The sequence below is a fragment of the Arachis ipaensis genome, chromosome B09 (assembly GCF_000816755.2).
Source record: "Arachis ipaensis cultivar K30076 chromosome B09, Araip1.1, whole genome shotgun sequence".
In the NCBI taxonomy this organism is placed as follows: domain Eukaryota; kingdom Viridiplantae; phylum Streptophyta; class Magnoliopsida; order Fabales; family Fabaceae; genus Arachis; species Arachis ipaensis.
In genome coordinates this window covers 131,367,998-131,395,570 of record NC_029793.2, presented here as the reverse complement: position 1 = coordinate 131,395,570, position 27,573 = coordinate 131,367,998, and the positions used below count along the sequence as shown (strand labels likewise).

Sequence of the window (27,573 nt, the reverse complement as noted above, 5' to 3'; positions counted from 1 at the left end):
GTTTTAATATTATAATTTTTGTTTTAATAATAATAAACAAATAATAATGTTTTCAGTTTTAATAAAATTAAATATGATAGTAATTCTTAAGCTATTTTTTGTTGAATAAAATACTCTCATATTTTTTATCTATTATTTTTGTTGTTCTATTTATTATCATGATAAGTCCCATAAAATTTTGAAGTCAACACTATTTTTTATTTAAAAAATGAGTTCAAAAATTATTATTATATGCAAAATTAACTCCAATTAATAAACTACAGTCTTACCTATGTTTCATATCATTCTGCAAATGCTACAGCATCTGCTCGACAAGAGAGAATCAACATTCCACGTGTTCCTTTCTCCTTCCTCCAACACATTTCAGCGGAGGAACAAAAAATTCACTTTTTTAAACGTAGCATTACCTTAATTAAAAACTTTACTTTTCTCCTTTAACTCTAATTCTAAGATCTCTATTCTATTTTTTTTTTTTTACCTAATTCTCTGTTTCTTGATACAAATTCGTATCATTGAACTTAAATATAAGTTCTATTAGAGTTTATTATATATAAATAAATCGATTACAATTTTAACTGAAAGTGGTTACAGTTGTAATCGAATGAACAATAAAATAATAAAATAAAAAAATTTAAATTTAAATTTAAAATAATAACAAATTTACTATATACCACTAACACGACAAAGTTGAATTATTTTTTTAATGAAAATAATAAAATTATAAAAAAGAAAGATATTTATACAAATGAAACATGTTTTAGTCAAAAAAAAAAATTAAATGGAACATGTTATTGAAAATGTTAAAAAACGTACGTAAAACATGCTAAAGATTATTATTTCATTCGTAGACGCACTATTGTTGACCTTATAATCGCCACATGGTGCTAGCTGCTATAAAAGTTTAAGCTACTCATATGTACAAATTATTCAACATGACACCACAAACAATGAAATAATTGAAAACAATATAATCAATGGGATAATTATAATGTACAGATGCAAGTATATAAAGATTTACAGATATTCTCATTAATTGTGCAGAGAAAGCTAACCCACTACAGAGCCGAGCTTCCTACGCTGGAATAAATCGTAACCCTAATCTACAAAACACAATTCGTATACCCTTGAGAGACGAAACGATATAGACAAATTTCTAAAAGACAAATCCTGAACCGTAAAAAGTCAGTTGATTTGGTTATTCCTTTTTGGAACAGTACACAGCAAGATTAATTCTAGAACCTGAACCCCGCAAGCCGAACCCAAAAACTCGCAACTGTGAAAACGGTGAACCATGGTCTGGGAGCCAGAGAACCAAATTTTGTAAAAATTATACTCGGAATCGTAAATCGCAGTTGATGTATTTATCTCTTTTAGTAAAAGGACATCGTAATAATGTACGTTGAATCGTGAACCCTAAACCCTGAACCATGGAGGATGAGATGTGAATGTTGAATCCGAATCTGTAAATTGAAATTCGTATTCCGAAGTCAGTCAACCATAAACCATAATCTGATAAACCAATCAGTAGAATGAGTTGAATCATAGTTGTAAGAATCGAACCGATAAAATTACTGGTTCACTATTTATTTGGTTTAACTGATTAATTATTAGTTAAACCGATAAAATCGGTATTGCATAGATAAAAAATTTAAAATAGTCAAAAGTGTGAAACTAAAATTTAAAATAGATGTGTTCACTAATACTTGTGCCAATTCAATCAACTTTCACTAAGTTATTTTCAACAAGTTATAGTGGTGAACCCATAACCACCGTTGGAGTAGTTCCGCCTTTTAAGGAGGATAACCGTCCCTTTATCTTAGAAAAGTTGAGGTTTGACTCATGGAAGTAGGTTGAGAGATTTTAGGGGCAATTACTTATTCAAATAAGTGTTATCTGCTAGCTAACCCTCGTTCCCGACTTCCTTATGGTGGAGCCTGTGTTGAACCCGACCTCTTGTTATTATTTTTAACGACCAATATGGATTGATGACCAAATGTTTAATTCAATCAACTAAGTCAAATTGAATTTACCAATTCGACTAACAAAATCAAACTGAATTTAATAATTATGCTAAAAATAATTTTTACTAATTCTTTTTATCTAAGAACTTAATTTCATTAAACAAAAAAATGAGGGTCATCTTGGTTTTTTGAAAATGTAATTTTTTTTTTGCTTTTTGATAAACAGAAAAAAGCTATTGCACATTAGGGAGTAAGCTTTAACTTATATTGTTTAAGATTTAAGAGTATAAGATTTGGGTTTAAGTTTAGAGTTATTATTATTATTATTTTTGTGAAGGTTGGCGGTTATATAGCTCGTTTGTCGATAAGTTTCTGCAAGCTTTTTCGTTGAGATGAATTATATGTCGGTATTAAAAAAATAAGGGAGTGAATATCTGTAAAAAGCACTCCGATACTCAAGTCAATAAGTGAATAATAGGTTTTTCAATAAAAATAAACTTTTAAAAATATTTTTGTGTTTTGCGAATATATCTGATCTGACCCAATCCGCAAATGTACGGATCAGAGCGAATTCAAATTTAAAAACTGTGGATATTGGATCCGATGATTTTTAGTGCAGATCGGATCGAAATTTTGGCCATATCCAATCTGATCCAATATGCGTTCATCCCGTTGAATCTCCGAGTAATTTTGCCATTAATGGAAAGTAATAACGCATTTGAGCATTTTGAAAAAATGTTTGTAATTTTGCCATTCAAAAGCATGTATGATAAATAAGACAAGAATATAATTAAAAAAATAAAATGTTAGTAATTACTTAAAATAAATAAAAAAATAAGTTATAGTGTATTATTATGTTTAAATTATTAATAATTAGAAGAATAGAAGGTCAATAATTATTTTAAATAGACATTAAATTCAGTTTTATGGTACTAATTTATTTGAATTGTTAACAAAATTTTATAATTTTCAAATTTATATCTATTCAATTTATGTATTTTATTTTATTTTACTTTAACAAAAAATTAAAACGTGTCTTTTTAATTATTTTTTTAGAAAGTATAGTAAAATGAGTTATATCAATTATAAATAATTATCTATAATTAAACTAATTAATTGTGTTAATTTGTAAGATGAATAACATATAATAAATGGTGCAAAATTAATTAAATAAATTAATAATTAATAAATAGAAAAATAAAAAAGATTTTCTTTTATTGTCTTTTGATAACTACACATTTTTATTCGTTCACTTTTTCTTTATCTCTTCCTTTCATATTTATTTCTTTTAATTTATTATTGAACCAAATCAAGTATACTAATTATTTGTATTAACTAATTAAGTATTTTTTATGGGCTCTGCTAATTGTGCCCTTAGAGCATAGGCTAAAAACATTATAAAAATAAATTATTATAGTTTCTTTTTACACAAATTAATATATTCAACTACAGTGTTTTGGTAATATTGCCAAAAAATATTAATCAATCTAATAGTTTTTGTAATGACATAAGTTTATAAGTTTAGAAGCTTGAAAATCCTGTAATAAAATATAAAATTTTAACTCGTAATAACGTTGATCATATTGTTTGACTTCCTCAATAAATATGATACCAATAAATAAAATTGTGACAGTTAAATTTCAACAAAGGCAAATCTCCATAAGTATTGCTATCATCAATTAGAATTGTTCTACTTTCAAGACAAATACTATTTTCTTTTACTGTATTTTTCAACTCGGCAGATCGAGAACTAATTATCCACGGATTGAAACTCCATTTATTAAGGGTCTGCCACTAGCCACTAGCCAATGAGTTGTTACATACACAAGACGGGATTCAAAATTCTAATACTTAATTAGGTAGACAAGTGAGATGATCACTCAATCAATCCAAATCAGTTATAGTACTATAAAATTGTTATTAGGCAAAAAAAATCTTAAACAAAACTCTTAAAACTCTCAAATAAAAAATAAATAAGGTTGTCAAATGTCAAATTTTTATATATGATCACTTAGTTCAAATGTGCTTTTAGCCAAGCCACCAGTCTTTCTACAGCCATGGTCACAAGCTGATTGCTACAAGAGACAATAAAGATATAAAAATTTCAGAGAGAATCTCTGTACCTTACATCTTTACCGTAGTATGACCCTAATCAATGATACCACTAGCTATTAAGTGTTTGGCTTAACTTGATATATACCATGAACATCTTCGACAAAGTTTTAAGATTTGATTAATGTTGACTTGCATTGTTGGGGTCTCCATTTATATAGTTTATATGCAAGTATATCACATTGAACATTACTTAAAATTTGTCATTTTTTTTTGCCCTTTATTTATATATATATATATACAAATCCACTTTTTTATTTTATTTATTTATTTGAACCAGAAGAGAGAGAAAAAGAATGAAAGTTGAGAGATGGAGAAAAATTGATTCTTCTCATTTTAAAAATTTTAAACGAATAAAAATAAAAAATTAAAAAAAATATTTTGTAATTAACTTTATGTACTCTTTATGTACTCTTACTATAATTAATTATCATCAATATTAAACTAATAAAAAAATAATCTAGATAACTCTTTTTTATTAGAAAAGTTGCAATTCAACCGTCCTATTAGAAATATAAAAATTTTTGGTTGAATAAAACTAAGACAACTCTTCTATTAATTTCAAACTTTTATGAGTAGAATGAGAACTACACATCAAATATGGAACTAACTAAATAAAAAGCACTGATTTTACATTTCTGTATTTAAAAGGCAATCCAATAGGAGAACTATCAATTCGAACAACCACGGTTCTAAGCTGTTCAGCACAAAAATAACCGATCAAAAACTAATTAGTAAATGATCTCAAACAGTATAACAGTGAGAAAAATAACAATTAATAGAAACTTACCAAACCATAACCGTTGAAGGAATGTTATGGAATGCCTCTACTGAAAACCAACCAGTCCAAGTTTGTGAACATGTTGGAGAAAACTATATTTGGCTTTATTAATTATATATTTATTGATATTAGCAAAATTACAAGAAGCGAAGGACAATAAGTCAATTACAAAAGTAAAATTTAAAAAGAAATATTAGAGAGCCATCGAAATTTATTATTTTTTATCATTATTTTTAACTATCAACCTAATTTTTTTAGTCTAATAATCTAAAAATATTTTTTTGCCCATAATTTTTAACATTGACGACTAATTAATGACCGAAAATAATACTAATATTCCTAAAACTTAAATACAGCAAACATTTAAAATTCTAAATAATTGATTTAGTTTAAAATTCTAAATAATATATAGCCTTAGATTTCATAAGATAAAAATGAATTGACCCTCTAGTATTTTACAAACATTCAAGCAAGCATGAACAAGATGATCAAAAGGCTTAAATGATGATATTGAAAAATCTACACCCATTAACCATTCCTCTTCAAGCTTTCAAGTAACACAATCTCATTGTCCAATCTTAGAAGGTTGTCTACACTCCACAGCACTCGTTAATGTATGGATGCATTGTGATTATTCAGAAAAAATAATGCCATAATTAAGGAGAAAAAATATGGTAAGAAAAATGCATAAATGCCAATTCCACCCACACATATACTTAAACAGTAATGTTAAGGCTAACATAGCATAAAAAGTTGTATAAACAGAAATAATTATAAGAAATGTTGCAGCAAGCAAATTTGTAACAACAGTGCAACTTAACAAGAATTATGCATGACAAAAACAAATGTTGAGATATAAAATGCAATCTTCAAATATTATAAAGAGTACAGAACCACTGTTATGGAAGAAAAGCTTGAAATCTAGACATGCTTACAGGAATCAACAAATTTACCAACAGAAAGAAAATAACTATAAGCCTTCATGCCTTCATGCCTCTATTTGCCACTATTTGGGTGGGACTTGGTGCAAAGAACTTTCCGTCCCTTAGCACGTCGACGCTTCAAAATTGCTCTCCCACTTGTTGTTCTCATTCGTCTGCGGAAACCATGGGTCCGAGCCAATGATTTCCGCGATCTGTTTCTCTTGGTCTGGCAAAGAGCAGCCTTGCCTGCCCTCACAACCAGGCCACGGCCCTTTTCTCTTCTAGCCCGAACATCAGATGTCAACTCCAATCCCAGCGACAAACCTGGAAATGTTAAGAAGTTAGCTGAGATCAAGACAAACTAGAAGCTACACAAATTTAGTCATGAGGCTGGTTTGCAGCTCATTTTAAGAACAGAAGCGACAATGTGAACAACCCTTAATTTAGTACAGGAGTTAAATACCGTTAAAAGCACCTTATTGGCTTTGGCCAAATTGTTCGTACTTTTTGTTGTTATAAGACTAAAAGATCTGCCACCATGACCATGTCTTGAATTTGACTAAACCAATTTCATGTTGTTAAATAATTTGCATTATCACTTGTATCTAAAGTTGGCAAATTAGATAAACTAATAAGTGTAAAATCGTGAATTCAGCTATTAAATATCAAATCAAAACAATTCCAACTAAATTCTAGATGTATGAAATTTAAATCAAAAAAATCAAAGTTAATTCCTCTGGTAATTGAACTTTCTACTATTCCCTAGTAATAACATAACATGCTGTCCTAGGAAAATCCACACAAGAAGAATAGCGCAAACTTTGGTTCTTAAAAGTTTTGACATGTGAAAATAATCCACGAAAGTAACAAACTTGACTCACATTTGTTATCAACAGGGGCTATTTTGACTATTCAAAATTTCGGGATAAAAATGAGCATTAATCCTCCCCAAGAAGAGTAACTCCCTACTGTACTTACGCTTTGAGAAATTTATGCATCTCCAATCTCATTGTTTTTTCATAAGTAACACAAACGCGGCTTCGCTTTTGGATTTCACAAATGGAAGACAATTCCAGTTAGGCAGTTACAATCTCAAAACAACTATGAAGCTCAAAGGCAAACTTGAATTAAAGAAACTGACAGAAGAAGAAAAAGAAGTTACCTGAGAGGAGAGAGGAAGGGAAGGAAAGGGAGGAAGAAGAGGAGGAGAGGAAGGAGCAGTGGAGGAGGGGAGGGCGAGGGGAGGAGCGAGCGAGAGAGAGTGATGCTGGCGATGAAGCAGCGTGGAAGACGAGAGATGCCGAAGAGGAAGCGACTGGGGCTCTGCTTATCCAAGGACTCAGTGGTAACGATGCCATTATCTCTTCAAGCCTCCTGGGCCTCTGGCTTGCTCTTTTGTAAGCCTTAACTTTATCCCAATAAAGAATAAAGAAAGAACCCTACGTTAACAAGTCAAAATAAGGAAGTTTACTTAAGTTAGCTGAATAATTATGAGTTGATACTCGGTGGCTGTTAGGGTACTCCCTTAATGTTTGGAGTTTTAAAACTCCATTAGATATAAATTAAAGAAAAAATGAAAATAAAAATTTATTTTGATTCTTTTTATTTATTTATTTAAAATAATTTAATTGTCTTACATACCGTCGTCTCTTGTTTTTCTCTCTAACTCAGTCAGCCACTCACTGTACATCACCCTTATCTCTCCTCAATATTTTCTCTGTCGTTGCCGCCGCGTCCAACCACGTCAGGGTCAGTCTGTTTGCCTTTGATCCTTGAAAAAAAAATAAATTTTTAGGCGTTGCGGACGGAGATCCAGCGGCATTGGGGGATCAACAGGAGTCACAGAGGAGAAGCAGCAGCGTAGCGAATGGGGACCAAAAGAGGAGAAGTGGCAGCGGGATGAATGGGGACCAAAGAGGAGAAGCGGCAGCGGCGATTCCAGGCGATGCGGAGAGCCAGCGGCATCGGGGAATCAACATGGAACCACAGAGGAGAAGCGGCGGTGTCGGCCCAAGGCAAGACGCAAACGATTAGATTGTGAACCTCTTGGAACCGCGGCGGAGCAGGCCTCGGCGATCACTGGAAGGCATGAATCCAGCACAGAGGAAAGACTACACGTGACCAAGGAGGATCGGAGATGACTGCGGAACCAAAGTGCTGAGGAGCAAACCGCGGCGGAGCTTTTTCCGGCGCTCTTGCTTCAAAAGTGATGGAGATGGTATTAGGCTTTGGATCGGGTGGGGTTTTCGGGTTTGTTTGTATTGGGTTGGGTGACTTGACTCCCCTTGACTAAAAAAAGAAAAGAGTAACATTTTAGTTTTTATTAAATAACATTAATCTTAAAAAAGATTTTGATTTTTTTAAAATGAATCTTATACATGATTTTTTAATTTTTTAATATTAAATTCAAATTTTTAAATTTAGATAAATTTAAACAACATTATTATTAAATAGATATTTTTGTTTTTTATTTAAACTTTAAATAAATATTTGAAAATTTTAAACTAAATCTTCAAAAGAATAATTTTATCCTTTTCAAATTTAAATATGAATTTTTTTTTTAATTTTTAATTTTTGTTTCTATTATAATTTTGTAATGAGCCAATAGCAATTCAAAAATAAAATAAATATAAAATAGGCCGAAATGAAAACAAAAAAGTAATGTTAGTGCAAATAAAATTTAAATTGAAAAACATAACTTATTTCTAACTTTTCATTAGTGTTATAATATGCATTGGCACAATATTTTAAAGGATAATTAATGGAGTTTTTATTGTATCTTGATAACATCATTAAACAATTAATGCTAAAAATTATATTTTTTTAAAAAAGTTAATATTCAAAAAATTAACACTAACTTAAAATTATGTTTTTAAATAAAAATACCATCCTTATGCTGTGTCCACCTCTCATAAGGCATTCTGTTTGCCCATTCGCACATGGCCGGGTTCTCCGTCCTCATTATATCAAACCAATAGTCAAATTCTGCTTCCGTCTTCGCATACGCGGCATTTACCAACCACCTCCGCGCATCCTGCCCCTTGAAAGTGAGGGCAAAATTTGCAGCAACATGCCGAATACAAAATGCCCGATAAGCATGCGGGGGTAGCCAACCACTATCGGGGCTCTCTAACGCAGCCTTGATGCCGTTGTGTCTGTCAGAGATCACGAGAATACCTTGTTGTGGAGTGACATGCCTTCTAAGGTTCGATAGAAAGTACGACCAAGAATCTACGTTCTCTCCCTCCACGAGTGCAAACCCAACAGGCAAAATGTTTGAGTTACCATCCTATGCGATCGCCAACAACAACGTCCCGCCATATTTGCCATACAGGTGTGTGCCGTCGATGCTTATCAGCGGCTTACAGTGGCGGAAAGCCTCAATACACGGAGGAAACATTAGTTTCATTTACATAATTTAAAATTTTAAATTATAAAATTTTTAAATTAAAATTTAAATAAATATAATTTAATTAATAACTTAATTTAATTTGATAAAAATAAACGTATACGTATGATTATAGGGCAAATCATCCATATAAACCAACCTAGAGAAAAATTTACGAGATTCAACTAAACCAATAATTGTTACAGGGCTCATTTTTAAACGCTCCTTGCTAAGTATGGATGTTGTACACCTTGTTAATTCGTTAAATTTGAACTCTTTATTTATTATATTTTATTTGAATGGTCTGGATTTAAAAAAAGTAACCTGTTAATCAGGTTAACTTTTTTTTTTATAAATTTTAGATTTTTTTATAAGTTTTAGATATTGGGCTGAAGTTCAAAACAAAAAAAATAGTATATAAATATTAAAAGCAACATATCTGTACAACAAATATTTTAATAAATTTATTTAAATTATACCACAAAAAATATTTTATTCGATGCAAAATAATTTTTAAAAAATGGCTTAAAAATGTTAGGAGTACTATAAAAATTTGTAATGTTCTAATGACTTAGGTAAATACATGTATGTACTCAAATTTTAAATAAAATACCCTACGTTAATAATAATTTAGAAATTAAAGAAAATATGTTATTCCATACAAATAATTAAAAAATATATTTTATTCTATACAAAATAATTTAAAAAAAATGGCTTAAATAATGTTACAGGTACTATAAAATTTGTAATATTCTAGTGATTTAGGTAAATACATGATAAAAATATATTTTCTTTAATTTCTAAATTATTATTGACTATGTAGAATATTCTTAGGACATTACAAATTTTTATAGTACTCCTAACATCTTTTAAGCCATTTTTTAATTATTTTGTATAGAATAAAATATTTTTTGTGGCATAATTTAAATAAATTTATTAAAAAATATTCATGAGTTATCAAGAATGGGCAGAAGAGTATTGTATAGAATTCGAATTGCTCACCATATAATTCGAATAAGAGTGATTCGAACTTCCCTATGCATAATTCGAGTCATGTAATATCTCACCATATAATTTAAATAATTTTATTAAAAAAATTTTCATGAGCTATTAAAAATTATTGTGATTATTTATTTTGTAACGAGTACAACTAAAATTTTAATAACAATTACTAAATTAAACATTGTTACGATGAGTACTATAAAAATTTGTAATGTACTCGTTACTAACCTATCACATAATAAAAATTTTTAAACTTTATAAAATGCAATTTATTTTTCATACACTCGTATTATCGAACTAATTGAATTCGATTAGCATTGGCTCCATATAGATATAATTATTGGTGTATTAAAATAATTGCATGTATTATATTTATGCTATAAAATTCACGTTCAACTAATATTTATAATTTTTTTATATTTTTTTTGTAGTATATTTTTTTTAATATTTTTGACAAATATTTCAATAATATTTTTTCTAATATTTTTGGCAACTTTCCATAACTAGTTCGAATCAGTCCAATTCGAACGAGTACGTGAGTTTGTGTGTAATTCGAATCACCCTGATTCGAATTAGTGTGTGTAATTCGAATTAGGTTGATTCGAATTAGTGGGTGTGTGCGTCTGTGCGTAATTCTAATCATACTGATTCGAACTACATTGAGAGTGGAGTTGGAATTAGCCTAATTCGAACTACATAGAAATGCCCTCTTAGTTGATTCATGAACCAATTTTTCTATTGGTTGATTTGTGTAAATTTTGAGACTCATTGGCTTATATGAGTGAATTTCCCTATTATTATACTTATATGATTAATTATATTTATTCGGTTTTAAAAAAGTAACTATTTAAAATCGTTAATTATAAATTAAAAAATTAATATACTCGTATTGTTTTTAATATGACTATGTTTACAATACTCTCTAATAGTTTGGTGAATCGACAGTCTATAAAGTCGTTAATATTTAGTGAATCAACACTCCATATATTTTTATTTTTAAATTAGTTTTTCGCAGTTAAAATTTTTATTTTCTTTATATTCTTTTACTTTAAATTAAAAAACTCTTTATATTTATTTTACCTCATAACTCTTTCTCAAATCTCACTTCTAACCAAATTCATTACCACCGTTCACCACTGTCACTCGCGTCTCCTTCAACGTCGCGTCTCCTTCATCGTTTCTATCGTCGCGTCGCCGCTGTTTCGGAGGCATTTTCACTCGCCGCCTAGGTCTCCCATGTAGTTTGAGTGGTGATGCTGTTGTGCTTTTCTGTTATTCTCCTGTTTTAATTGTTCTGGTCTTCTATTTTTGCTCCTATTTTTGTATTTTAAATTAAAATTTAAAATTTTACTTTCTAACTCGTTTAAGTAATCTAATCTTAAAAGAACATTTTAATATTTAAACTTAATACTAAATAATATATTTGGTTCTATTAATGAAATTCAAATTCACGCCAATGAGTAATAGCTCAAATGGCATAGTCTCCCGATACTCAATTAAGAGGTTGCGGGTTCGAGTCTCATATCTTTGGTAAAAAAAAATGAAATTCAAATTCACATTCCCGTGCTGTTTCTTTTAGTTACTAAAGAAAAAAAGATTCAAATTTAAATTTTTATTTTTTAATTTAATAAAACAACTTTAATTATTTAAAAAATATTCTTATCATTTAAAATTATATGAAAAGTGCATGTTAGTTTTTTAAAATTAAATGTAAATTTTAACATTATAAATTTATTAAATGATATCAATTCAAATTAGAATTAGATTTTTAAATAAAAGAAAAAAATTTTCTACTACAAAAAATAATATGAACAAAGAAAAGTGACTAATAATTGAAGTGAAATTAGTGTTAGATAAAAGTTATATAATTTATTGTTGGATTGGTCGTTCGAGCTTATAAGTCGGTCCTTAATTTTTATAAGGATATTTTTGTCTTTATAAAATTATCTATAAGAGTGTTTGATAAATTAAAATTTAAAATTATGTTTTTTAATTCATTTAAACAAATTTATAATAAATTAAAATTTAAAAATATATTTTTTAATTTATTTAAACAAATTTAATTCTAAAATAATTTTTATTGTTTAAATCTCAAGTTTTTTTATGCATTTAATTAATACCAAAACGATAATTTTGCCTTTTTATTACTATTTAAATAAAGAATAAAGTATCGTTTTTCTCCCTAACATTTGGGGTAAGTCCTATTTGTGTCCCTAACGTTTAAATCGTCCTATTTATATCTTTAACGTTTATAAAAGTGATTCAGTGTTATTCTACTATCAATTATACTAACAAATCAGATTATATTTTTCAATTATTCTCACTTAGATGTATTCATTGTCAATTAGGTCTCACTTGGATGTGTTTGATTTTAATATTATACCCACTATTTGTGTTTAGATTCCATTATGTCCCTAGAAAAGTGAATTATGTAAATGTTGTAGGAATTAGTTTCAACATTTGATGAGCTATTTTTCGGAGTAGATCATCAATTCTATCCCAGACATTTGTATTTTAACTTCAAGAAGAGATTTTTAAAACTCAAACTAAAGTGCTCATTATGTGTAATTGACGGCGGGATAACATTGAATCACTTTTGCAAACGTTAGGGATACAAATAGGACAATTTAAACGTTAGGAACACAAATAGGATTTACCCCAAACATTGGGGACAAAAACGATACTTTACTCAATTAATACGAAAATATATGTTTCACTTCAGTTTTTTAAATCTTTTATAATAATGTTATAATAATTTTTTATTATAATAATATAATATGAGTAATATTAATCCAAAAATATAACGGACTTAAAATGGTCCAAATTAAAATAATAGTCTTAGTCCAAACAAGTTTTAAATAAAAAAGACAAAAAAAAATATAAATGTTAACTTTTGTTTAACTCTTTAAAAGGAGTTTTAATACTCTAAAGCTCCAAGAAGCATTAAATCAGGCGCCTTGATACTCAAATGGATGCTTGAAGTTAAATTCGCATCTCAATCTCATCTTCAAATATTTAATTATTCAATTCGATCATTAAATTTGATATACTATTAAAAAAAACCTAATAAAATGTAGAATGCAAGTATCAACATATTTAGAATATAGCTCGTGTTCTTATGTTTCAATCCAATTTACCATCATCTTTTTGGTCTTATGCTATTATAGGATCAAATTTAATTATATAATAGAATAAATAAATTTTATTATTATATACTATATAAAAATGTTTTAAAACCCAGTGGGGTAGAGCAAGTTGTCACGACCTTGGACACACTCCAACGCTACCATGCCAGCATTCGGACTTACTCAACCTTTTGAGTTAAGACCAAGTCAGCCTAACCCTCAGTATTATTTAGCAAGAAAGCTAAGAACACAAGAGAACACAAGAGAAAGAAAGTTTTGGTAGAAAGAACATTTTATTACTCAAGTGTTTATTACAAATGACTTACACACTCAAACTCTAACTCTCACTTCCTATTTATAGCCATCCACCTCCTTAATGGATGGTTAGGATTAAATCTAATCAACGGTCCAGATTAATTATCCAAAACCTTCATTACAAATATCTATCCTACCACAACTTTCTAAATACTTTTAGATTGTTCCATACTACTTTTTATACTTCTATTTACATCAAGACTCTTCTAGAATACTCTATGACCTTCTAGGACATTCTAGAATGTTTCGGAACTATCTAGAGCATTTTCAAACACTCCAGAAAACTATGCAAATACCGTTAAATCTAACCTTCTAAAATTTACCGTGCATTCTCTCTCCACCTAATACGCAGACGTTTTCGTCGTGTTCTGTTCATGATAGCGATCTAGGTATTCTTGGAATTGCCCCAGAGCTTCACAAGCTTCCCAACTAGCTTCGGTTATCGGGAGTCCTTTCCACTTGATCAAGTATTGGATACTTGGTGGTACTCCTCTTCGTCGCACGACGCGATTAGCTAAGATCTCTTTGATTTCTTTATCAAATGATCTAATCACCACAGGTGGAGTGCGACTTGAGTCACCTCTACTCGGTTCATCTTGGTCTTCATAATATAGTTTAAGCATACTCACATGCAAGACGGGATGGATCTTCATATAGGGAGGGAGTTGTACTTTGTAAGCAACCTCCCCAACACGTCCAATGATCTCAAATGGCCCTCCGTGTTTACAAATTAAACCCTTATGAACCTTGCAAAAGACTTTGAATTATTGTGGAAGAAGTTTAATCATTATCTTGTCTTCCACTTGATAGCTTGCAGACCTCCTCTTTTTATTTGTCCATTTCTTCATTCTCTTTGCAGCTTTGTCGAGGTAAGAACGAGTGACATCTTGTTTGGAGCTTAACTGCTTCTGAGTTTGAAAGTAACTTGTAGCCACATTATCTATCTTGACGATGAAGTGTGAACCAAGCAAGTATTGGTGCCAAGTTCTCAAACAATGTATCACCGCGGTCATCTCCTTCTCTTGGATGGTGTATTGTCTCTCTGTAGCATTCAACTTGCGACTTTTAAAGGCAATAGGATGTCCTTCTTGCATCAGAACTCCTCCAATAGCATAGTCAAAAGTATTAGTGTGGACTTCAAATACCTTTGAGTAGTCGGACAGTGCTAGTACTACTCCTTCTGTGATAGCAGCCTTCAACTCATCAAAGGCCTTTTAACACTCCTTTGAACATTCCCAAGAGTGATTCTTTTTTTAGAAGATCAATTAATGGTGCAGCCTTAGTGGAGTATCCTTTGATAAACCTCCGATAGTAATTAGCCAACCCAAGAAATGACCTCAATTCAGATACTTTGTTTGGTGGCTCCCACTTTTTGATAGCCTTCGCCTTTCCTTGATCCATGCAGAAAGTTCCATCTTTAATTATGTGTCCCAAGAAGTGGACTTTGTCCCTTACAAAGGAACATTTTTCCTTCTTCACATATAGGTTATTCTCTCGCAAGATCTTGAACACAGTTTGTAAGTGTTCTACATGTTCCTCCAAGATATTGCTATAGATAACAATATCATCCAAGTAGACCACTACAAACCGATCAAGATAAGGTCGAAAGATCTCGTTTATCAAGGTATAGAAGGTTGCAGGAGCATTGGTCAAGCCAAAAAGCATCACCAACTATTTATACGATCCATACCTCGTGACACACGTGATCTTAGACTCATCACCATTGACAATCCTCACTTGGTGATATCCTGACCTCAAATCCAGCTCTGAGAACCACTTAGCTCCACAAAGTTGATCAAACAAATTGGCTATCAAAAGAATAGGGTATTTGTTCTTGATGGTTACCTTATTAAGTGCTCGATAGTCAATGCATAGTCTCAACAAACCATCATGCTTCTTTTGGAACAAGACTAGTGCGCCATAAGGTGCCTTCGATGGATGGATGAACCTGGCATCTAGCAAATTCTTGAGTTGCTTCTTCAACTCCTCAAGTTCTGGCGGTGCCATCCTATAAGGTGCTAAGGTAGGCAGCTTTGTTTTTGACTCCAATTCAATCTTGTGGTCCACCTTCCTCCTAGGCGGTAGTTGTTATGGCAATTCGAGAGGGGCATCACATCCTTATTTTCTTCAAGGACTTTCTTGATTTTAGGAGGAACGTCTTCTCTTTTAGATGTTGACTCCTCTTGTAATATAGTCAAATATGTAATCTCTCTCTTCTTGAACCCTTTCTTGAGTTGTATAACAGAAGTATCGGTAGTCCTCCAGTTTTAGAGACTGTAGGGACCATGCATGGAGACCCTTTCTCCATGACACATAATATGTCGTAGTATGGCATAGGTATTATATTTTCCTTCCTTTATAAATCGAGCCCGATGACTATTTTAAAATCGTCCATGGGTGCTACTGAGAAATTCACAAAGCCCTTCCAAGAACTAAAAGTTATCTCATTAACCTCCTTTTGCTACTCCCTTAAGGGGTTCACCCTTGGTATTCACGGGTTTGAACCAACCATTCTTTTCGGTGATTTTCAATCCAAGTTTCTTTGCTTCATTAGGCGTGATGAAGTTGTGTGTAGCACCAGTGTCGATCATAGTCATGACAGATTTTTCGTTGATAAAGGTTTTGACATACATCAAGCCTTTCTTTTCTGCAGTGCTTGCCTCTTTACCCTTCACAACAGTCATGAGTTCGATAGATCCAACACACTCAGTTACTTGAGATTGAACCTCTCGTTCCTCAGCAATAGATGCCAGAGTCCCTAACTTGGGATAGTCCTTCATTTGGTGTGGTCCCTTGCACACGAAACATCCTCTTTTGGGCACGAAAGTCTTCTTCTTTTCCTCGTACTCTTTCTTTGAAGAGTATTTCTCTTCCTTCTTGGTTGAGAAATTCTTCCTCTTGTCTCCCCCACCTTTAGTAGAAGGTTTGGAGGAAGACTTGGTTTTAGAGTCTCTCCTATGATACTCAGTGAGTGATTCGGCCACTACGATGGCCTTATCAATATCGTTAACATTCTTTCTTTGAAGTTCTTGCTTTGCCCAAGGTTGGAGTCCATCAATGAAGAAGAACAATGCATCATCTAATGCTAAGTTAGAGATTTGAAGCGTGAGAGTAGTGAACTCCTTTAAATAGTCGCTAATCGTACTCTTGTGCTTCAACTCCCTCAACTTCTTTCTTGCTTTAGAGACCACATTCTCAAGGAAGAATTGTCTTTTCAACTCCCTTTTGAAATCTTCTCATGTGGCTATGTTGCAAGTACCCTTTTCTATATCTGCGCACTTTCTCCTCCACCACAAAGTAGCATTATCAAAAAGGTAGAGAGCTACAATGCGTACCTTTATTGCTTCTTCGACCACCCCGTGGCCTTCAAAGTACCTCTTCATTTGTCATAGGAAGTTCTCCACCTCTCGAACATCCCTCACGCCCTTAAACTCTTTTGGCTTTGGGAGATCAATCTTTGTCATCTCCTTTATAATGGTTGGTCAAGATTTTGCCTCCTCGAACCGAACTCGAACTTCCTCAAATAGCTTCAAGGAATTCTCAAGCTTTTCTTCAATTTGGAGCATACTTTCTTTGAAAGCATCTAGTTCTCCTAATATGTGAGTCTCGAGGGTCTCCTTGTCATGTTCTATCCTTTGGAAGCGCTCATCCATAGAGAACAGAACATTCTCCAACATAGAAACTCTCTCTTCTAAGAAGTTAGAGTCCTTACCTCTAGACTCACTTGAAGAACGGGCCTTCTTGCCTCCCTATTGAGAAGGAATAGCATCCCTTCCCCTTTGAGACTCAACATGCTCCATGGTTACACTAGAAGTCATACCCACAAACTACTTGTACTCCTTCTCGAACCTTGCTCTGATACCAAATTGTCACGACATTGGACACACTCCAATGCTACTGTGCCAGCACTCAGACTTACTCAACCTCTTAAGTTAAGACCAAGTCAGTCTAACCCTCAGTATTTAGCAAGAAAGCTAAGAATACAAGAGAAAGGAAGCTTTGGTGGAAAGAACATTTTATTACTCAAGTGTTTATTACAAATGATTTACACACTCAAACTCTAACTCTCACTTTCTATTTATAGCCATCCACCTCTATAATGGATGGTTAGAATTAAATCTAATCAACGGTCCAGATTAATCATCCAAAACCTTCATTATAAATATCTATCCTACCACAATTTTCTAAATACTTCTAGATTATTGCATACTACTCTTCATACTTCTATATACATCAAGACTCATCTAGAATACTTTATGACCTTCTAGAGTCTTCTAAAATTTTCTAAGATATCACGTGACCTTCTAAAACATTCTAGAACGTTCCAAACCATCTAGAACATTCTCAAATACTCTAGAAAACTATACAAACACCATTAAATTTAATCTTCTAAAATTTATCGTGACAAAGCGTGTCCCATCTAGACTCTTCTAACTAAATCCGTCCCTCTCATATCAATCATAATATTTGTCATTTATATATATATATATATAAAATACAAGAACAATTCTGTTCTGACAAGACATATATCATTCCACAACGCCACAAAGCAGTGACTACAAAGCACATTTAACTCAAAGCGAAAAACTCCTTACCTTTTTTTCTTCTTTCTCAGTTGAGTACATGCACATTCTTATAGAATCGATTAGTGCATGATCTGTCAATATATATATTATCGTAATATATATATTATCGTGGTAACACCGTAATAGACTTATAGATATATTATTTATGTTTATATTTTGTTATGGTATAATGTTATGGTAGAAAACGGCATTTGAATTTTTTTTTTGTCTTGGCATTCGAACTTAAACGGACTAGTGCCACATTGATTGATTTATGTTCATATTTATTTGTCATTTTATCAGTGTATTTTTTGCTTTGACATATGGGTCATTTTGTTAGTTTTGATTTGATGATCACTACAGTGAGTGAGCTTTCAAAATCCCTTTCTCTTTTCATAATATTTGTTACCTTGCTTTTGCTCAAACTTTGGTCGGGTCATCCGGCTACTTCATGAAAAATAATATTTGGGCCTAACCTGAAGCCATCTTGATAAACTTTGGTCGGGGTCATCGGGCTACTTCATGAAAAATAATATTTGGGCCTAATCTGAAGCCATCTTGATAATCTTTGTTCGCCTAACATTCTAACCAACTGAGCTAATAAGCCATTTGTTAATATAAAAGTTATTTTTTCATTTAATTGATTTAAGATGTAAAACATGGCTTAAAAGATATAATTTTCCCTTAACCTTTCCAATAAATTCTTTGACATTTTGGGATCTTCTAATCTAAGGATTTTTTATTTTAATAAATAAAATAAATGTTATATTTACAAAAATAAATAATTTCACGAGTATTTACCGATTTAAATTCCCTTGCCATATCTCGTTTACATATGGCCTGTCCGCGCCTATATATAGAAGTCGTTTACAGCTTAGTTTCGGGCCCCAGTTTGACTTTGTCAACCTCTTTCTCCCCTCTTTTAACCCTTTCTGACTATACCTTTGACCGAATCAATGATGGCGCGCCAAACGGAGAATGACGGAGACATTAACAAGTTGAACGAGACGACACATTACGCCGGGGTGGCCGACTTCAAGGTTAGTTTTGTTATGTTTGTTTAATTTAAGGATGTGGCCGTTGTTAAGTAGTCATGAAAAATTAGAACGTAGTTATATGAATTAGGAGTTAGGTCTGTAGGAGGAATTTAGAACTCTATTCGCTTGTGCTAGGTTGGTATGACATAATTATTAGTTTGGAACTCTGTTATTCTTGTGCTATGTTGTTAGTATTTATAACACTGTAGTTAGGATTTGTCTATTAACGAATATGTAATGTAGAGACATGTGTAGGCTAGAAAGTTAAAATATTGTATTCTTAAGGCTAATTTTTTTTTTCATTCTTCAGAGGCCTCGCCTCCTACTGCCCCGGCGAGTGAACCATACTTTACCTCCACCAGATGCCATCTTCCCGTATCTGGCTGAGGCCGGATTCGGCGACACGGTGCCCCTCAAAAATTTTACTTTTGACAATTCCCTGATTTTGACACTGGTGGAGCGATGGCGTCTAGAGACACACACGTTTCATCTCCCGTAGGGTGAGGTCACTATCACCCTATAGGACGTGACATACCACCTAGACCTACGCGCACACGGTAACCCCGTCGGGGGTGCCTCCGAGACCTTGGTAGGTGGTACCACACGGAGACATGGGCATTGGTGGAGCAGCTGCTCGGCGCCAGGCCTCCCGTGGCAGCACAGCAAGTGGAGCATAGGAAGGAGTCCTTCACCTTGAAGCTTGTCTGGCTGCGGGATCGTGTCTACCAGATGCCCCCAACAGACGATCTCGAGACCCTCCAACAGTACGCTAGGGTTATATCATGTTACTAATCAGAGGGTATTTGATGACCGACAAGTCCAACAATCTGGTGCACCTTCGTTGGCTATCGTTGCTCCAGGACTTTGAGGAGTGTAGGGCGTTTTTCTGGGGCTTGCTGTGCTAGCCTGGACGTATCAGTCACTTTGTTCGGCGGCACAGCGGGGTGTCACGGATATCGCTGGCTGCACTCCACTATTGATGTCCTGGATCTATCAGATATTTCCTCAATGGTGTCCACCAGATAGAGGGGTCTACCAATATCCTCTGGCTGCGAGGTGAGAAATGTCTATTTATGTATTTGAGTTAAATAATTTTGTCAATTCTTTTGGTATGTTACTTAACGAACCATATATGCTCTCCTGCGATGTGTTAGGTTGGTTGGATTGCCGCAGCAGAGTAGGGATCAGCATGAGGCCAGGGTCCTGCATTAGAGGGTTTCGATCGACCGGCTACGGTTCGACGAGGTTAGCTGTAAAATACTTATGTTTTTATTTTGGATAATTAGATAGACATCATATGCTTTAGTATGCTTGTTATATGGATAATTAGATAGATTTCGTATAATAATTGTGTTTGTATTATATCGAACACTTTCTCTCTTCAGTTTGCATGGAGAGTCTATGATGACCCTGCCATGCAGGCTTTGTGTCCGCCCTGGTTTTGTGAGGAGGAGGAGTGGGGGACATGGTTGTCAGTCGTCCCACTATTGTGCTTCAATATAGTCCGGTTTCACCACGTTGATCGGGTGAAACGGCAGTTCAATGGAGAGCAGCAGGTACCAGGCATTCCGGTAAATCTTGATAGGTGAGATTGATGTTATATTTTCACTTACTTATCCGTTGTTAGAGTTCAGTTATTATGAAGTAAGGAAGTATTTAACACATTGTTTTCATTGACAGGTACCTGACTACCACTGGTCGTGGTGAGGATGTATGGTGGTCACTGAAGCTGAAGGAGTGGTACGATAGATGGCACCAGAGGTTTGATCCTGGTCACCGGATCACTGTGCACCACACCTTCGATACTAGGCCGACCCTAGAGTACTATGACTGGTGGCGTGGGGCTTGCCGTGTTAGGCATCTGTCGGGGCAGGAGGTACTGGAGGACCCGAGGCTGGCGAAGTTGCCCCCCGACGTACAGCCCACTGCCAGCCAGTCCAAGGACAATCTCGCCTATCCTCGGGGCGTGCCGGATCGAAGTCGACGTGCGAGGGAGGGTAGGGATGATACTCGACGACCTGCTCGGAGGGACAGAGGCCATAGAGAACGTCGACCTGGCGTACCGGTGAGGAAGGAGATGGCCCGGCCATGATGTTTGGGGGTCGGTGTTGAGTCTGACGAGGAGGCGGAGTATGCCCATCAAGAGGAGCATGGAGACATCGCACAGGACAGAGAGGCTTCACCTCCACCACCTCCTCCTCCCCCGTCACATGGAGCTTGGCATGCATCTGGGAGCGGCGGTCAGCAGCCTCTGGGAGATTAGGACATATCACCTCCTGGTTGGCATGAGGGCGGTTCATCCGGTACTCATCAGGAGGAGGAGGAGATGGTTGACTGATAAACTCCATTTTTAGGGTTTATCTTGTGCTTAATTGAGTGGATTTTATCCACTATTCTCACACTTATTCATTGAATTCGCATGTTTTACATTTTCCTTCCTAATTGTGTGCTATGATTGAAAATATGCTTCTTTAGCCTTAAATTTGCTAATTCTAATCCTCTCTTATTACCATTCGATGCCTTGATATGTGTGTTAAGTGATTTCAGGGTCTATAGGGCAGGAATGGCTTAGAGGATGGAAAGGAAGCATGCGAAAGTGGAAGGAATACAAGAAATTAAAGGAATTGCTAAGTTGTCAAGTCTGACCTCTTCGTACTAAATCGATCATAACTTGAGTTACCGATGTCCAAATGAGGCGGTTCCAGTTGTGTTGGAAAGCTAACATCCGGGGCTTCGAAATGATATAAAATTTGTCATAGTTGCCTTGCCATTAAGCGACGTGCACGCGTAAAGGACGCGTACACATGGATAGTGCGGCAGACAAGCGACGCGTACGCGTGACAGAGCCATGTGCTGGACGTATCAAAAATCGCTGGGGACAATTTTTGGGCTGTTTTTGGCCCAGTTTCAAGCCTGAAAAATACATATTAGAGGCTGTAGAGTGGGGGAATCACACACATTCATTCACACAACTTTCATACACATAATTTTAGGTTTTAGATGTAGTTTTCTAGAGAGAGAGGCTCTCTCCTCTCTCTAGGTTTTAGGATTCTTAGGTTTAGTTCCTCTCAATTTTAGATTTCTATCTTAGTTTAATTTAGTTTCTCTTCTACTTTTATTTGTCCTGACATTCTAGTTTATTTATTTACCTTATTGACCACTCTATGTTGCCACTTTAGTTTATGAATTCTCATGTTAGACATGATTTTTTATTTAATACAATTTGAGGTATTTCATATTTATGATTACTTTCTTCTATTTGTGTTATTGATGCATACAATTGGTTGTTTGGATTTTATTGCCTTTTATTGCTTTTCTATGCTTTTATGTTGTGCCTTTCAAGTGTTTGATAAAATGCTTGGTTGGATTTTAGTGTAGATTTCTATATTCTTGGCTTTGGTTGAGTAATTGAAGACTCTTGAGTTATCAAACTCCTTTGTTGATTGATAATTGAAAGTTGCTGGTTGATTTGGATCCCTCTAAAGCTAGTCTTTCCTTAGGAGTTGACTAGGACTTGAGGAATCAAATTGATCCATCCACTTGACTTTCCTTCATAGTTAGAGGTTAACTAAGTGGTAGCAATGGACAATTCTCATCACAATTGATAAGGATAACTAGGATAGGACTTCCAATTCTCATACCTTACCAAGAGCTTTATTAGCTATTAGTTTAATTCTTGCAATTTACTTTTCTTGTTCCTTATTCAAAACCCCAAAAAGATACAATCTCATAACCAATAATAACTACACCTCCCTGCAATTCCTTGAGAGACGACCCGAGGTTTAAATACTTCGATTTATTTTTATTGGGTTTGCTTTAGTGACAACCAAATTTTTGTATGAAAGGATTCTTTGTTCGTTTAGAAACTATACTAGCAACGAGAATTTATTGTGAATTCTTTACTAGCAAAAATCCGTTCATCATTGACGAGATCCTCATTGATGACGCCTTCCATCTTCACACCGCACCGCCCGTCACTATGGATCGGATAGCCGAGTCGTTCTGCACAGGTAGGGAGGTTGGTATCGGGGAGTACTAGCACCCTTCAAGTCCCGCGCACACGTCCTCCTAGATTCTCCAGATATCACCGGCTTCTGCGTCATCGTTCGGGGCGGGTGTTCGGCCGGGTAGCCAGTATGTGACCCTGCCCTTCCACGACTACGATATGTATCTGACCTCATCCCAGCCGCCAATCACCCCTCCGTCAGCGCCACCTTCGCATCCTCATCTACTGCTACATCAGTACGCCACAGGTCCATCGTCGAGGGGCCCCAGCCATACTATTCCCCATCGCACCAGCAGCCGGCTACCCCGACGATGCTAGTCGGAGACCCTAAGATGTCTCAACCTTAGCGCCAGGCTCAGCCTCCACCATGTGGCATCGGGCACAGGCGCCACTACCAGGATCCCACCATAGATGATGTTTACGTTGTCTTTTTTAGTATTTTTTCTGTACTTTTGTTGGATTGTATATATGTACGTAGTTATGAGTTATGTATTTATTTTTTGGTTGGATTGATGTTATTTTTATTTTGGTTGGATTGATGTTATGTTTATTGTTACTTACTAGTTTGCCTTATTTTCATAGTTACGAAAAATTCAGAATTTTCATGACAAACTATATAAACTTAAAAGGCACTCCAAGTCAAGAAATGTCATCTCCAGCATGACTAAAACATAGAATGTAATAGTGACAATAAGAACTAAAATATGACATCTTCAACGGTAAAGTAAATTTTCAATTCAAAACTCAAACGGCAGTAAAGTACATCCAAACTAAAATGGCCTAGGCATCTCCGGTGGGTTGTTTAGGGCAACCCCGTCTAGTATGGCCGACTTGCCTACACAAGGCACACCGCTTCTCTTGTCGCTCGACGTCATCCATATCGTTTCGGAATCTGGTGGACACTGGTCTTCCGGTCGCCTTTCGCCGCATGGCTAGGTTAGGACGCAGCATCGTCCCATGCCACTCCGCCCATAAGGACTCGTCGGGAATGGGTGGAAACCCCATCTCATACACCTTGAACACAGCTTCCTGCCTGTAGACTGGATGCACATACGGGGCCCACTCAATGCTAGCAGCAGCGCATCCGGAAAGTGTGTGCCGGCACGGATAGTAGAGAGACTGGAATAATCCGCAATCACATGTTCCCTCCGAAAGTCGAACCCGAAAGGAATCATGCTCCCATCCCTCGAACGACTCTAGTTCCTCCACAATAAACACGAAGGCCCGTCTATCACAATGCGTCACACGCATCTTCAGAATGCTTTTTCTATTCTTCTCAATGGCGGCCAAGAGTCTCTGTGAGAAGCGGTTTATGGCCGCCAACTGGCTCTGCACTTCTCTACCCTTCGTAACAAACAACTTCTGCAGTCTCTCGTACGTGATTCGCACAATGGCCAAAATGGCCAAGTAGCGTGTCCCCTTCAACACAGCATTGATGCACTCGGACAAATTCGTGGTCATGTGTCCAAACCTCCGCCCACTATCGCAATGTTGAAACCAAATCTCCTTTCTGAAACGATCAGCCCAGTCCGCCATCGCCGGGGAGACACCTCTCAATGCATCCATGTACCACTCAAACCCGGCCTGACTTGGACTGTAAGCAGTGTTTATGAGGTATCTCTTGCCCTCAACTGACTTGAACCGGCTCATGAAATTCACAGCCATGTGTCTAATACAGTAAGCATGGAACGCCCTAGAGGGATGCCAACCACTATCATCGGAGCTTAGGACGGCCTTGATGGCCTGAGATCTTTCGGATATAACCAGCAAGCCGTCTTGTGGGGTGACGTGGCGCCTCAAATTAGTAAGAAAGAACGACCATGACTCGGTGCTCTCAGACTCAACAATGGCAAAAGTAATTGGCAGTATGTTGTTGTTCCCGTCTTGCGCCACCGTAATAAGCAACACTCCACCGTACTTGCCATACAGATGCGTGCCGTCTTCGAATACAAACGGCTTGCAATGCTTGAAGGCCTCGACACATGACAAGAAAGCCCAAAATACTTTGTCGAACATGCAGCAGTCGCGCACCATGAGGTGTCCATCGTAGTACGGTTTGACGCATAGGTCACATATGGTGCCAGGGAAACAGCTCTGGTGCCTGAAACAGTTTCGGCACCTTGTTGTACAACTCTTCCCAATCACCATAGATTCGTGCAATTGCCTTCTGCTTTGCCATTCACACCTTTCTGTATGAGGGTTTGAAGTGATAGCTTGCTTGGACCGCACCTTGCAAGACTGGAATACTGACAGAGGGGTTGGACTGAATCAAGGACAATATGACCCTGCAGATGAGACTGCTATCTAACTGACGATCGTCTTGAGACATGGTGGGTGCTAGACAGCTGTGTGGTCCACTAAACCTCCGAACCTCCCTAATCACAACAAAAAATTTATGCTTACACTATATCTCTAACCTAGATAACATATCATACAAAAGTACTCAAATTCACAATTAAATTTGAACTTACTAGTATCCAAAATTCTGACGAAGGGCCACATGGAGGCTCCATTGACACCCACTGTCGGCTTGATGGCACTGCACATGGTACTTTAACTGGTTGGACTCGATCACCCGGTACTCAGCACTCCTACGAATATTGTAGTTCTTCACACCTTGAAGCACCGCCTCTCGGCTTCTGAACCTGTGTCCAACCCAAAACTCTACACCGCCGTTTAGGTTTTAATCCACTTCACAGGTGTTAGAAACCGGGGTCCTCTCATGCTTGGCGTTTAAATCTAGACTGTGATAGTGACTTGGCACAGCCGATAGCGCCGGAATCGGGTGAGGTGGAGGCAGCACATGGCGTGCCACACCCCCGGCAGGTGTCTCCGGCACAAACTCATCATCATTGCCACCATCGGAAGACTCACTGTCCGCACTGTCCGCTACGTAATCCTCGTCCGACTCCTCCTCACCCTCCTCTGCCTCATGCTCCGGAATCGCGACATGAATGGGCGGTGGTGCGAGAGGTCGATCGTCCTGCACATATGTTTCATGTACGAAACCCCCACTATCACCGTGACCCACCTTGGCGGACAGCTCCATTATCTGTTTACACATGATCCTCCCATGAATGTCGAACATCAGTTGCACATGCTCGTCCCCGTGAAGTCAGAATAGTCAAAACCGGAAGACTCCATTTCCCATAGGTGCTAGCAACCTATACCCCACCCTACCTATCTCCCTCGCTTGTGTACCACCGAGCTTGCTCAATATCAAACTCTTCAAATCCGACAACGTCTCCACACGCTGAGTGCGAAACAATATCGGATCCTGACACTCAAATGTCACCCCGTTGTCGCCATTTCTCATACGATAATTGGGATAAACAAGCACAACTATGAATGGATTGTTACTGGCCATTCAGCTTTATTTTTGTGAGAAAAACGAGATAGAGAAAGGATATGAAATGTGTGTGGAGAATTCCAAGGGTTACACATCCTTTTATAGATACTTAATATTTGTCTTTTATTATCTCGTTTACATACGTGAAAAATTATCTCGTTCACAGTGTAAACGAGATATGACAAGAAAATTTAAATCAGTAAATACTTGTAAAATTATTTATTTTGGTAAATATAACATTTATTTTATTTATTAAAATAAAAAATCCCTAATTTGGATAATTACTTTTTTTTAATCAAAAGTAGTTATTTCATTAATAAAAACGATGGTCCAATAGGACATGCAAAAAGGTAAAAAAATAAATTTCTACCACAAAAGAATCTAACGAAACATTCAGAATCTAGGCCTTTACCTTGAAGAAAACATCACTTCTATTTCTCTCCATCATCATCCTTCAAGCTTCCTTATAATGAATAAATAAAAAATTATTTAATATTTAATATTTTTATATGCTTTGATATGTTTATAGGATTTTTTTTGTTATTTTTATATAATACATGTTTGTCTTTATTGCTTAAAATTTTTGGATTTGTCAGTGTACTTCATAAATGAGACCAACAAAAGATATAAAAAAAAATGTTAAAGGATTAACGATCATATATTACACTCTCAATTGAAAAAGAAAATGAAAAGATCCACATTCAGTTTTTCATATACCTTTTTTTTTTATTGCATTTCATTTTACCTTTATGTTTTTCTTTAAATCTTTTGCAATTTTGTGGTATCCACTGTCCACCACCCCCACACGAAAAATCTACGATTAAAGGGTAATTATGTATTAGTCAATTCATAATATATCATATTGAGTGACAACTCTAAAATACATGCGACATATGCTTTACCTTCGGTTGTTCTTGTCCACGCCCCGATTGCAAAGTTCAACTTCCTTCAATTATTTTTTGGACATATTTTTTTAACATTAAGGAAAACGGTTTTTTGGTCGTGAATA

At 35.3% G+C, this 27,573-nt stretch overlaps 2 protein-coding genes and 1 long non-coding RNA gene across 4 annotated transcripts; 1 reads left to right on the top strand and 2 right to left on the bottom strand.

Annotated features, from left to right (window-relative positions):
* Positions 5,684-8,032, bottom strand: LOC107619333 (50S ribosomal protein L34, chloroplastic). 2 transcript variants are annotated; one of them, XM_021110462.1, is made up of 3 exons: positions 7,419-8,032; positions 6,940-7,216; positions 5,684-6,101 (listed from the first exon to the last, which is right to left on the bottom strand). In XM_021110462.1, exons 2-3 carry the CDS (start codon positions 7,133-7,135, stop codon positions 5,851-5,853), a joined length of 447 nt encoding a protein of 148 aa, XP_020966121.1. In that variant the 5' UTR covers positions 7,136-7,216; positions 7,419-8,032; the 3' UTR covers positions 5,684-5,850. The 2 variants fall into 2 exon arrangements, with proteins under 2 accessions (XP_020966121.1, XP_016177074.1); XM_016321588.2 differs by lacking the exon at positions 7,419-8,032 and having other exon boundaries at positions 6,940-7,223.
* LOC110267199 lies at positions 13,403-17,662 on the top strand. The gene is made up of 3 exons (XR_002354558.1): positions 13,403-13,514; positions 14,384-14,385; positions 17,567-17,662. It is a non-coding gene; the product is annotated as an uncharacterized LOC110267199 (long non-coding RNA).
* On the bottom strand, positions 23,996-26,264 carry LOC107616478. Its single transcript, XM_016318430.1, has 3 exons — positions 25,973-26,264; positions 25,687-25,879; positions 23,996-25,478 (listed from the first exon to the last, which is right to left on the bottom strand). Exons 1-3 carry the CDS (start codon positions 26,262-26,264, stop codon positions 23,996-23,998), a joined length of 1,968 nt encoding a protein of 655 aa, XP_016173916.1.

Coding starts and splice junctions, on each gene's coding strand:
- LOC107619333 (XM_021110462.1), bottom strand. CDS start 7,135: ATGGCATCGTTACCACTGAGTCCTTGGATAAGCAGAGCCCCAGTCGCT. Junction 6,102..6,939: donor CCCTTCCTCTCTCCTCTCAG/GTAACTTCTTTT, acceptor TAACATTTCCAG/GTTTGTCGCTGGGATTGGAG.
- LOC107616478 (XM_016318430.1), bottom strand. CDS start 26,264: ATGGAGCTGTCCGCCAAGGTGGGTCACGGTGATAGTGGGGGTTTCGTA. Junction 25,880..25,972: donor GGCGCTATCGGCTGTGCCAA/GTCACTATCACA, acceptor ACGGCGGTGTAG/AGTTTTGGGTTGGACACAGG. Junction 25,479..25,686: donor CGTCAGAATTTTGGATACTA/GTAAGTTCAAAT, acceptor TCCTTGATTCAG/TCCAACCCCTCTGTCAGTAT.